The 13,146-nt window shown below is 53.9% G+C and overlaps 1 protein-coding gene across 1 annotated transcript; it reads right to left on the bottom strand.

Annotated features, from left to right (window-relative positions):
* Positions 1–201: 201 nt before the first annotated feature.
* On the bottom strand, positions 202–13,034 carry LOC117216064. Its single transcript, XM_033462588.1, has 2 exons — positions 12,691–13,034; positions 202–568 (listed from the first exon to the last, which is right to left on the bottom strand). Exons 1-2 carry the CDS (start codon positions 12,780–12,782, stop codon positions 202–204), a joined length of 459 nt encoding a protein of 152 aa, XP_033318479.1. The 5' UTR covers positions 12,783–13,034.
* Between the last annotated feature and the right edge of the window lie 112 nt (positions 13,035–13,146).

The raw sequence follows: 13,146 nt of genomic DNA, 5'->3' as shown, positions 1-13,146 counted from the left end.
TTTAAGCTTTAGAAATTCTTCAAGACAAACGGGTTGAAGACACAGGGCGAAACAATACAGGGAAATGAAAGTTATGGTGGGTCCTTAAGTTTATTGAGGATCGAAGTGACGTTACGCAGGTCGGTTGTTGTCCGGTCGCCCGGGCTGGCGTGCAGATGTTTTAGGCGGCGTAACATCCTCCCCCCGTTGAGAGGGCACCGATCAAATTCTGGCTGTGGAGTCAGGTGTGTCGTTGGTGACCTCCTTCGCTCCGTGTGGACGTTCGGCCTCGTCTGGATCTGGGTGGATGGGCAAGGGGACCAGTCTTTTGACACCGCAGTCGAGGATGCTTGTTGCCGCCTGCGCGGTAGCGGTCCGGATGATTCCGTCGGCTCCTGGATGGATCTTGATTACGCGGCCCAAAGGCCACTGCATAGAGGGTACGTTATCCTCCCTGAGGATTACTACGGTGCCTTCACGAATGTTATGTTTGCCCTTGTCCCATTTGTTGCGGCGGGTTAGCTCATTTAGGTATTCTCGATACCATCTGCTCCAGCAGTGCTGCTTAATCTGGTGAATGCGCTGCCAACTGGATAGCCGGCCTGATGGAACTGTCCTGAAATCACGCTCCCGTAAACTGGTTAGTGTGTTACCGATCAGAAAATGTCCGGGAGTGAGGACAGGAGGATCTTTCGGATCGGATGAGATGGGAGTCAGTGGGCGTGAATTGAGAATGGCTTCAATTTCGATCACAAGGGTGTTGAGGTGCTCAAAGGTCAGGAGCTCCGTGCCGACCACGCGGATGAGATGGCGTTTGAACGCTTTAACCGCGGCTTCCCATAAGCCGCCAAAATGTGGTGAGTTCGGAGGATTAAAACGCCATTGTATTTGTCGGTCGGCGAGAAAATTCTGTACCCTATCCTGGTGGTCGTCGGACTGCAATAGGGTCCGGAGTTCTTGCAGCTGCCGATTAGCCCCGACGAAATTGGTGCCGTTGTCGGTGAGGATCGTTGCGCAGTATCCTCGCCGCGAGATGAAACGGCGTAGCGCGGCCAAGAAGGCGTCGGTGGTTAGGTCGCTGACTAACTCTACGTGGACCGCCTTTGTCGCCAGACAAACGAATATGGCGGCGTACGTCTTGATTTTACGTCGGTTGCGGTCCCTCCTCTCCTTGATGTAGAATGGGCCGCAGTAGTCGATTCCGACGTTCGTGAACGGCCGCGATTCGGTAATACGCGCCTCTGGCAAATCACCCATCAAGTATTCCACTGGTGGAGGGTTGGCTCTGCAGCATCGGACGCACCTTCTGAGAGTGCGCCATACCTGGCTACGACCGTCGATCGGCCAATAGCGCAGTCTCACCGCGTATAGTGTAGCTTGTGTCCCTGTGTGATGATTGTTCCGGTGCTCTTGCTCTATAATTAGCTCTGTCACCGGGGATTTCGGTAGGATGATCGGGTGTTTTGGCTGAAGGGTATGGCGGAGTTGGTTAGTCGTCCTCTTACCCGGAGTAGCCCATCTTCGTCGAGGAAGGGGTTTAATGGCTGTAGTTTCCCTCCAACATCCTCGCTTCGATTTTTCTGGAGGATCCGAATTTCAGGCGCGAAACGACTGGATTGTAATATTTTTATTAGTCTGTTGTGCGCTGCAGTCAGTTCGTCTGTGGTGAGATGGGCAGATAGGTGTTGCTTATGTCTCCATCGAAGACACCGGGCGACGATTCTTATTAGTCTTGGCCAAGACGAGTAACGATGGCGGAGTGTGTTGTCGCTAATATTCGTCCTCAGACAGATCGTCTTCTTTTGCTCCGGGAGGTCGACTACCGGTGTCGGGCTCCAGACCGGCCAATAGTTTTCGCTTTGCAGGAGCCACCTTGGATCGTTTTTCCAAATGGACGGACATAGGAATTCCTTGGGCGTCTGGCCTCGGGAGATGAGATCCGCTGGATTATCGTCGGTAGGCACATGACGCCAGTCGGAGGTATTGGTCTTGGTCTGTATCTCAGCGACTCGATTCGCCACAAATGTTTTCAAGGTGTGCGACGAAGAACTGATCCAATGGAGCACGATGGTGGAGTCAGTCCAGTATTCTATCCGCGATATCTTGGTCGCCAGGGCCTGTCGTATTGACGAAATCAAGAACGTCAAAATAAGTTAATTCGAGCTTAATTCGAGACGTGGTATGGAAAGCGATTTGAGCGGCGCTACCTTCGACCGCGCCGTGAGGAGTCGAGTCCAAATATTGTTCTTTCGGTCCGTCGTCCGCACGTAGACGCACGCCCCATATGCCCTTTCGCTAGCGTCACAGAATCCGCGTAGCTCAATTTTCGTTGCGGATTCAATGATGGTCTTCCGAGGGAACCTTACCACATTTAACAACGGCAATTGGGTGTGGTATTTGATCCATTCTGTGTGTACGTCTGTCGGAAGGGATTCGTCTCGATCTACCTTCAATGTCCAGACTTGTTGCAAAATCATTTTTGCTCGAACGATTACCGGCGCGAGCAATCCTAGTGGATCATAGATTTGTGCGATGACTGAACTGATTGATCGCTTTGTGACTCGGGAAGTGTCACTGATCGTCTTGACCGAATAGAGTATGGCATCGTCGGCTGAATCCCAAAAGACGCCGAGTGTTTTTAACGTGGATGACTCACCGAGATGTAATTTCTGGTTGGTGTCTTCTTCAGGTAGCCCTCGTAGCAGATCCCGATCGTTTGATGCCCATTTGCGGATATTTAGACCGGCTAGCTTAAGTAATTTCGTGAGATCATTCCTGACTGATAAGGCTTCGTCCTTCGTATCGGCTCCGGTCAACGCATCGTCGACATAGAAGTCTCGCCGCAGGATCTGCGCTGCTCTCGGAAATCAAGGTCCCTCGTCTTCTGCCAACTGTTTGAGACATCGGATGGCCAGATACGGGGCTGCGGATAGACCGAACGTTACGGTGTTGAGTCGGTATGTTTCGATCTCTCCGTTGTCGGCACGCCACAGAATCTTTTGATAAGGACGATCTTCTGGACGTAGGATGAATTGACGGTACATTTTCTCGATGTCGCCGGTAAGGACATATTGAAATGACCGGAATCTCAATAGGATGTTTCTCAGGTCTTCTTGTAATTTCGGGTCCGTATGAAGGGCGTCGTTTAGAGACACTCCCGTGGTACTTGATGCTGAGCCGTCGAACACAACCCGGAGCTTGGTGGTGTCGCTCGATTCCTTGATCACGCCGTGATGTGGTAAATAATATCCGTAGCCGGTGGCGTGATCCGTGTTGATCTTCGTCATTGACCCAAGTCTAAATATTCTTGGATCACAGCACTATACGCGGTTTCATATTGTTTGTCGCGTTGGAATCGACGATGAAGAGAGGCGAGCCTGCTCATTGCAGCGGCCTTCGATGACCCTAGTGAGGAAAGCTTTTCGTTGAATGATAATGCAACGATGTATCTGCCTTCCTTGGTTCGTCGGACATGGTTTCGGAAATGTTCTTCACATAGTCGTTCAGATTCCGAAAGATGAGTAGTGGCCGGTCCCTCGTCGATCTCCCAAAACCGTGCGAGGTCCCCTTGCAGAGCCGTTGTGGTTGCGTGGAACGTATTTATCGCGGTTTGGGACGTTGGACTCCCCCCGATTACCCAGCCGAGCCGTGTTTTTTGTAGACGTAGTTCAGGTTCGCCTGGTTGCGCCAGATTGACCTGCCCTATGCACAGCGACGCAAATGTTGATCCGGTACTAAGTAAGACATCGATCGGGGCTGGGCAATGGAATTGTGGATCGGCTAATTGAATATTTCTGGGTAATCCCAGACTCGAGGGGTCGATGGGCTCGCTTGGTATGAAAGTCGACATGGCCGGGATAACAAGAAATCTCAATGTTTTCTTATACTTGCCGTCCGTCGACGTGATTGTGGCCGTGGTGTATCGTTTTGCCGTTGTGCTCAAATTGTCGAGGGCTCCGATCTGGATCGCACATCTCCTTTGTTTTATACCGAGGGAATTCGCGAGCTTGTCGGTCATGAAGTTCATGCTCGTCCCAGTGTCGAGTAAGGCTCGGGCTCGGATTGGTTGTACCTGTTTGTTCAAAACCTTGATCTGTGCTGTGGCCAGCAGATCATGATGCAGAGGGCTGTGGGGAGATGTGTTTGTTAGTCCGATCTCCCTTGCTGTCGTAGTCTCGGACAGTCAGTTTTGCCCCGGTTGGGACTTGGACGAGGAGGTAGGGGTGGTGTTCTTGATCCGGGCTGAGCGTGACTCATACGAGGCATGCCCTTTCGTACCTCTTCTAGCTGAAGATGTATGTTTCCGTGAAGTGTCGGATGTTCGTCTCGACTTGTGGGACGACCGCGATTTCGATGATCCAGATGGTGATTGTTCGGTGGAGGCTCGCTTGTGTGATGAACGACTACCCGACGACCGACCGCTCGGTGCGCGACTGCCCGACGTCCGACCGCTCGATGAGCGACTGTCCGACGACCGACTGCTCGGCGACCAATCGCTTGCCGATCGACCGCTCGACGATCGACCGCTCGAAGATCGACCGCTCGACGACCGTGAGTCTACCTGGGTTTGTTCGCGGTGTAGGTAAGTATGGTGTCGGTGACCGCAGATACGACACGAACCCGATGTACTCTGTGTCGGCGAATGTCCTCTGCCTAGGCAATTTATACACAACGATGCCTTCTTCACGATCTGAAAACGTTTGGTCGATGATTTGGCCTTGAAGATTTTACAGTGTCTGATATCGTGAGGTCCGTTGCAGGTCGGACACACTACCGTTCTGCTGGTTGTAGCAAGGGTTCGCCCATGCGGTATGCTTGTTCGCTGACTGTGGTGTTTGTGGATTGACTCTTTTGATTCCTTCGCTTTAGAGAGGAATTGAGTCCCGTTCGCCCGTGTTTTGAGAAAGTGTATCAGATGCTGATAGGATGGCACCTGCTGGCGGGGCAGTGTGCGTTGCCATTTACGCAGGCTGGACGAGGGCAATTTCGACGCGATCAATTCGATAATCGCTATATTTGATGTGACGGGCCCTTTTAGGTGTTCGAGCGCCTTTAGATTTACGCTGATGGTTTCCAAAAAATCCTCTAGGGCTTCTGGAGTTTCCTTTTTGATTTCCGGATAGTTGCGCATCAAATTCCAATGGCGCATGCAGATTTGGAGGGGGCAATTGAACTTATCCGTCAGTGTGTCAAGCGCGATGGGATAGTTGGCCTCTGTGAGTACTAATGACTGGATACTCTGTGCGGCCCGTCCAGTTATAGATGAGCGTAGATGCTGGAACTTTTGGATATTCGGCAAACTTTCGTTACGGTCCACTATGGATGAGAACGTGTCGTAGAAATAGGTTCAGTTCTCGAGGGCACCGTCGAATTGGGGCACGCGGACCTCTGGAAAGGTGGTCGGCTCTGGTTTCCGGCATGTCTCGCCTGTTTTTGTTGTCGACGGGGTTGTTGCTGACATTTGCTCAAAGAGACCTAGGAACCGCACGTCAAGCTCCCGATGCTCTTGCGACAACGAAGCTACACGCGCATCTTCCCCCTCATCTAACCCATCTAACTCTTCTTGAACCGCGAGTATCCTCCTCCAAAGTTCATCGAACGAGCTGCGGCAAGATGTTAGGAAGATTCTGTTTGCCTTCCCAGACGCTTCGTATTCATCGAGTTCGCGCTTTATGGTTGCAAGTCGACCGGCTAGGTCATAATTTTGTCCTCCGTCCACACTCAAAATACTATCTAGATGCTATAATTAGGGATTCAATTTTATAATACGTTGCCTCACTTTCCATCACTGCTTTCCTACTATCAGTCACTTGAACTGTAATATAAACCAGTCTTTTATTTCCAATACTATTCTGCATACCATTTATCAGGAACAATACATTTTATTTGTTAATCTAACAAGATGCGAAGTTCCTCATTTGTCCTAATATCAATCAATGGATAAGTGAATTGAAATCTGTGAAAATAATGTAATATCGGAAAATAAGGATAGAAATTTTTTCCCGATTACTTGCAACTTATTAATATTAAATTGAATATACATATATAAATTGGACAGGAAACGATATTTATTTAACGGAAACTAAATGCAATACTCGTATCTATATCAAATAACTTTACAGTTATTTGACCACTCTCGTCACAACGAATCTACACACACACACACACTCTCTCTCTCTAACAACTCTATCAATTCTCACAACTCTACTCTTCGACGACTCGATACCTCTAACGACTCTACTCTTCGACGACTCAATTAGCTCTGATTCTCGCAACACGCACACTTTTCGACTCGCCTTGCGTAGCGAAACCGTCCTTCTTCTAACGTTGTCTATTGTTTCCCTCATACCTATGTAAGAACTACCAACTACATGCCTTTAGTCACGTAGGCACTCTTAAATGTAAACGAACCACAGAAACACGACGTACACGGTTTTTCTATTTTCAACTGATTTCTAATTCGAATTACTTTACGATATTACAATAAGTATCTAGTAACACGACTTCCGAACCGATGTAATTATTGCAATGATTGTTAAATTTCAAAACAATTTCCTATCCATGTTAAACATATTACGTATATGTGCATGTCTAGTATTTCGATTAGTTGCTCTACTTGCGGTAGTTCGCCATTCTGGATCATCTAGACTCAACAAAGATGCATTCAATTTATCCATGCCTTAAAACGCTCTGTAGCGGCACAATAGTTAGAATTTGCTTCAAACCATGTTGTTGTTTTGCTTCGGAATATCAAGAGGTATTGTAAGGAATTATAAGCTCCGGGCAAAACAATGGTGCCGCTACATGTAACCGTAAAACAAGACGAATTTGTATCTTTTGGCCTTCTTCTGACGATAATGAATAAACGAACAAGATCTGTTCGCGACAAGATCTGTTTCAAATTCACTAACGAGTACACATATTGGTAGTCTCATTATTCGATCCCCTACAGCTCTTATTAAGGAAGATAGAGGCCTGTGACAGTATTCAGCTTGGCCAACTTTGAACAGGGCATATTGATAAGCCAGAGTAACTCACATACAAATTTTTTTTTTTTTTTTTTACGTGGAGAAATCCTCATGGACACTCCGCTGTTCCAGTAATTGCGTAACAGCAGAGTAGTGTCGGACTCTTACCGACTAAAGCTCCACGATGACCACCCGACGCGTATGACAGGGATGCTCCAGGATTCTCTTATGAATTAACTTCATTTGCACCCACTTCACGCGTTCTCTAGTTCGAGCCAGCTATTGAGTAGGCGTTAGGTGGATGTCGTTGCTCCTAGTGCTGTCACTTCTTCTGGTCGTAGTCCGTTGGGGTGGAGGCGGGGCGGCTCTGGGTCGTCTGACTGCCATCCTTCTCCATCGTCTTATCCTGCAGGGTTGAGAGTTTTTCTTTCTCTCCCTTTCCGCTCGCTCCTTCGCGAGCATAACTCGCTCGCAGAAGAGGCGGACGGTCTCGTATTCCTGTGACCCTCTCAACATCGCTTCCACAATCGCTGAGGGGGTCAACGTTTCTCCTACGGCGTGCCACAGGGTGTAGCGGAGCAGCTCCCACGCCGGACAGAGCTCCAGGGTGTGCTGCGCTGTGTCCCTGCCCTCTCCGCAGTGGTGGCAGATGTCTGTCGTATCTCGCCGTTTTCTCTTCAGGAACTCGCCGAACACGCCGTGTCCGGTGAGTACTTGTGTCATCCTGAATGTGAGTGGGAGGCCGTGGCGGCTCCTCCATGCCTCCCAGTTTGGTATTCCCGCATCCGCGCCTCGGTGTTCGCTTCTCCCGTTGATCAGTTGGGATCGCCACAGGTTCCATGTGTCCTCTTCGACGGTTCCTGTGTCGTTTGAAGCCGCCTGCTCGGTGGGGTCTTCTCCCGGGGCCATTCTCTCCGGCGGGTGTATCTCTTTTTGAGCGCCAGCGCCCGCAGCTCCCACGGGGGGGGACGCGGCTAGGGTGGACGCCGACGCGTGCGACACCGTCCGGTATCCCCTAATGATTCTGATGGCGGTCATTCTGTGCAGTCTTCTCAGGAGCAGAATGCTGCGACGGCTTGCCATCAGGTCGTCCGCCCATACTGGGGCCCCCACATACATCACTCGTGACCGAACGACGCCCTCGTAAAGTCGGCGCACCGCGTCTCCGGCCCCGCCGATGTTCGGTAGTAGACCGCACAGGGCATTGGCAGCCGCTGACACCTTCGGGATCAGTGAGTCGAAGTGTGGCTCGAACGTCCACTGGCTGTCGAGGGTGAGTCCCAGATACTTCATCTGTGATCCCACCCGGACGGTTTTACCTGCCATGTTTATGCATAGGCCGGGCGGTGGTGTCCCTCGCCTCTTCCTGTCAAAGAACCAGGTGGCCTCCGACTTCGCAGGGGAGACTCTCAGGCCCAGTTCGTTCACGGCACGGGTCGCACAGGCCGTTGCGATTCCGCCAATGCGCAGCGTCTCGTGCCAGCCACGACCCTCGACCAGGATTAGGGTGTCGTCCGCATAGCATACTATGGCCGCGCCTGGGGGTAGCGGGCATCGTAGTACCTCGTCGTACGCAACGTTCCATAGTATGGGGCCCAGCACCGAGCCCTGCGGGACGCCACGCTCAACGGATCGCTTTTCCTCTCCTTCCTTACTGGTGTAACACACCCACCTGTCGTCGAGGTAGGCTCGTATCAATCGGACGAGGTAGCTGGGAACCTCGAAGTGCTCCAGGGCCGTCACAATCCTGTCCCATGGCATGGTGTTGAACGCATTGACGATGTCCAGGGAAACCGCCAGCGCCACGCCTTTCCGGGAGACCATGTCCTCCGCAATCGCTCGTACGCGTCTGACCGCGTCAATCCTCGAGCGCCCCTTCCGGAAGCCGTACTGGCTTTCGTGCAAACCTGGCACTTGGCCCGCTATGTGTCGTTCCAACCGGGCGGCGACTACCCTCTCGAGTAGTTTGCCGACCTCGTCCAGTAGGCATATCGGCCGGTACGCTGACGGCGAGGTCGTCGGTCGGCCCTCTTTATGGAGCAGGACCAGCCTCGCCGTCCGCCACGCCCGGAGGTAGACTCCCTCCCTCAGGCATCTTGTGAAGAGGTGCCGGAGTCTGGGAGCCGTGACCCCCATCACTTCCCCCCAGATCCGGCCAGGGATTCCGTCCGGGCCCGGTGCCACGTTGCGGGCGGACATTCTTCTGGTTGCCTCACATATCTCCTCCTCCGTGACTTCCCAGTCGTCCCTCCATTCCAGCGGTCGTGTCGTTTCCCGTGGCCGTTCCGCCGCTCTGTTTTCTTGTGGGGGAAAGAGCGTTCCGGTGATCCGCGTCAGCAGCGCAGGTTCCATTTCCGCCGTAGTCAGGGGGTCCTTCGCGCGTAGTTTCTGTGTCACCGTCCTGTATGGCCTCCCCCATGGGTCCGACTCGACTGTTTCGACCAGTTCGGACCAGGCACGGTCCTTCGCTTTTTTAATTTCCCTTTGTAGCGAGCGCCGTAGCGCGCGGTACGTCCGGTAGCGCAAGGAGACTTCTTCTTCGTCGCGTCGTCGCCAGCGGCGGGCCCTTAGGTACTGTCTTCGAGCCCGGACACATCTCGTCCTCAGTTCCGCGATGTCGGGGTTCCACCAGTAAACTGCTCTGCTTCGCACCGTGCCCGGTGTGGCTCGTGGCATGGATGCGTCGCAGATTGCTATCATGGCTTGGCGGAGGTTCTCGGCCTCCTCTTCCACGTCTGCTTCGGTCGTCGTTGTTGAGGCCTCCCAGCTCCAAGCTGTTGCTATAGCAGCCGCCTGGAGTAGATCTTCATTCCTCTCCTTTATTTTCCATCTAGGTGGTGGGCGAGCGTGTCTCCCCCTCGGCGGGCCGCGCCCGTCGTTTGTCGTCGGCATTCCAGGTCCAGGTGCGTCCACCTCCATGAATATGTAGAGGTGGTCCGACAGCGTCTCGACCCCTTCGGCCACTCTCCAGCCTGAGATCCGCCTGAATGCCTCGGGGGAGGCCCATGTTATGTCAACAATGGAGCTCCCTCTGCACGTCACGCAGGTACTGGTCGAGCCCCTGTTCACTAACAGAAGTCCAAGTCCCGCGGCCCAGTTTGATAGCATGCGGCCGCTCGCGTTGGTCCTGGCGTTCCCCCATTCCGTGGAGTGTGCGTTGAAGTCTCCCAGGACGAGCACTTGTCGGGGGAGTCGTCGCCTGACGCAGTCGCCAACTCCGTCTAGGAATTCTTCGAACGCTGCCCGTCCGCTGTTAGGTGACACGTACACCCCCACCACCATCATCCCTGCCCACTCGACCGCGGCATACCCGTTGCCGCGTTCCAGCAGGGCTCCGTGGGCGTACGCCCCGGGCGTTGATGTCCAGGTGACGGCAACCATTCCGTCCGTGTCTCCGACCCACTCCGGGGCATCCAGAACTCTGTATGGTTCCGCCACCACCGCTAGGGCGACCGTGCTCTCCCGGATGGTTTGGTGGAGCAGGTATTGTGCTCGCCTTGACCTTCCCAGGTTAGTCTGGAGGATGCGCATTCTCAATTCTTTGGTGTTCTTTCCTTGTTTGTGGCTTCCTCCGTGCCTACCTCCTTGTTCGCGCTCTTAGGGTCGCTTTGCGACGGGGAGCCTTTCGCGCTGCCTCTTGCAGCCTTTCTTCGAGGGGGCGCAGGCCGGTCCCCCCATCCTGTGCACCGACGGTGCTCCAAGCGCCTCGCAGAGCAGGCATTTCGGGCTCGCAGTAGTGCATGCTGTCGCCTGGTGCTCTGGTTCGCCGCATCTGAAGCACAGGTGCCCCTTGTCCTCCTTGGCGGTGCAGGTCTTCCCCGTGTGTCCTATCCCAAGGCACCTCTAGCACTGTAACGGTCTCCGTTCGATGGCTTCGACCTTCGCCGTCGACCAGCCTATGGCGACCTTTCCAGCCTGGGCCAGTTTCCTCACTGCACTGGCAGGGCCTCGTATCCATACGGTGCCAAGTCCGTTCCGGGCGGGGCGGATTTCTCTCAGCCGGATGTCCTCCGGCTTGCAGGCGCTCTCCCTCGCCAGGGTGTTCTGGATTTCCGCCTTGGTGGCCGCTATGTCTATCAGGGACACCCTTGCCTCCGCGGCTCGGAAGGGGGTCGCCACGCGGACCTCGTTCGGGTCCAGAGCCCGCGTCAGCTGTGCTGCGAGCGCTGCGGCCTTCTCCCTTCCCTGGTCCTCAGGGACCTCTAAGATGACACCTCCGGTGATGGTCTTCCGCATCCTCATCGTGTTGATGCCGAGATCGGTCAGGGAGACACTGTCCTTGGCCGCAGCCACCACTTCCGCGTAGGATTGGCTCGATTTGTCCGTCAGGGTGATTGTTACCGCTGACGTTCGCGGTGCGCGCGGGAGGGGCCCCCTGCCTCCCCCTCTTCGTGCGTTCTCCAATCCTCTCTCCGGAGTTTTCCTCTGGCCCTCCGCCCCTGTCTCGGGGATCAGCTTCGCCGGCTGCTTCTTCCCTGCCTCCTTCTTCATTCCTCTTCTTTTCCTTCCGACGGTCTGCCATTCGGTGACAGCCGTTCGGCCTCCCTTGAGCGCTGGGGCGCTTGGGGCTCCAGGCTCCATCCCTCTCGTGTTCGCGGCAGGGGCGACCTCCTTTCCTTCTCCTTTTTCTGTTCCCTGCAGTTGTTCCTCCAGTCGGTGCAGCAAGGACCTCATCTCCTCTACATGGTGCTCGACTGCAGCGAGACGCGCCCTGTAGCTGCTCTCATCCGCGGTGGGGCGCGAGGCCGGCTCTTTTCGGAGTGCCTCTACCGCCGCCTCCAGTGTTGCTATGCGTCCTTGCGCTATAGCGAGTACGTCGGTGACAGGGTCCGTTCTCCTCACTATCTCTGTCACGGCCGCGGTGATGGTTCTCGCCGCCTCCTTCAGGGTTTTCCCCTGCGTGCCCTTGTGGCTGCGGGGTGCCTGGGCAGCCTTGGCCACCTCGGCGGCCCGGCGAATCAGTTTGGCACCTATGTCCGCCGTTGTGGCTGTTCTCATTTCTTCAGCCGGGTCCGCGGGGAGTTCGGGGGATTCGTTGGCCTTCTTTCTCTTCGCTCGGGGTGCTTCTCTGGCGGGGGTTTCCTCCTCCTCTGTTGTTTCCTCATATTCCCTCCTTGTACAGCGTGAAGCGGGAGGGTCCCTCCTTTGGCGGCATCGCATTCGTCACGCTCCAGGTGCTAACGTGCGGCGGCTCCGCAGCCAGTTCCGTTTCCCTCCGTCCCCTAGCGTTTTCCTCTACCTCCTTCTCTTTCGCCATGGTTGCGTCCGTTTCCCCGTTGGGCAGGAAATGTCGCTCGGTCAGCACTTGCCACTCTGCCAGTTGCTGTCACTTTCAAGTGGCCCGCGCAACGCGCTTCGGCGCACGCGCCAATATGGCTGCGTCTGGGTAGTTCCTCAGGTAGCCCGTGTAGCGGCGCTGTTGTCACGCGTCCTAATATGGCTACTCCACCGTCCTAACCTCACACTTGGTATGCTTTGCTTTAACTCCTCCTTGTCCAAGCCGGACTACCCGCATCCACACCCGTTTTGCGCTCACAGGCACTAGTCCTCCATTCTGGTTACCTCCCTTGCCCAGGCTCTCCAGTTTGCCGGAGATTTCGATTACGCTCGCAGCTCCGTCCTCTCTACGTCTGCCTCCCATGTATCCCCAGCCTGTGTTGTAATGGATCAGATGATACTGGAGTCATAGACTCGATTTCAATGATAAGTGTATTTAAATTTTCGAATGTAAAGAGCTCGTTACCTGCGACACGCCTGAAATGTCGTTTGAAGGTCTTCACTGCAGCTTCCCATAGCCCTCCGAAGTGAGGTGAGTTGGGAGGAATGAAGAGCCATTCGATCCGTCGGTCGGCTAAAAAGGACTGAACCTTTACCTTATGATCGTCGGATTGCAGGAGATTTCGGAGCTCTCGTAATTCATTGTTGGCGCCAACGAAGTTGGTACCGTTGTCGGAGTAAATTGTCACACAGAATCCTCGGCGAGCGATGAATCTTCGCAGAGCAGCAATGAAGGCCTCGCTAGTGAGGTCGCTGACCAGCTCGATGTGGACTGCTTTGACTGCAAGACATATAAAGATTGCTACATATACCTTAGTTTTGCGTCGGTTGCGATCCTTTCGTTCTTTGATGTAAAACGGTCCGCAATAATCTATTCCGACGTTGGTAAACGGTCGAGATTCCGTTATCCGTGCAGCTGGGA

The sequence above is a fragment of the Bombus bifarius genome, unplaced genomic scaffold (assembly GCF_011952205.1).
Source record: "Bombus bifarius isolate JDL3187 unplaced genomic scaffold, Bbif_JDL3187 scf7180000010102_frag, whole genome shotgun sequence".
Taxonomy (NCBI): domain Eukaryota; kingdom Metazoa; phylum Arthropoda; class Insecta; order Hymenoptera; family Apidae; genus Bombus; species Bombus bifarius.
The sequence above is the reverse complement of the archived record's forward strand: the minus strand, read 5'-3'. Positions and strand labels throughout refer to the sequence as shown.

Coding starts and splice junctions, on each gene's coding strand:
- LOC117216064 (XM_033462588.1), bottom strand. CDS start 12,782: ATGGCTCTTCATTCCTCCCAACTCACCTCACTTCGGAGGGCTATGGGA. Junction 569..12,690: donor ACATTTCAGGCGTGTCGCAG/GTAACGAGCTCT, acceptor CCGGCTATCCAG/TTGGCAGCGCATTCACCAGA.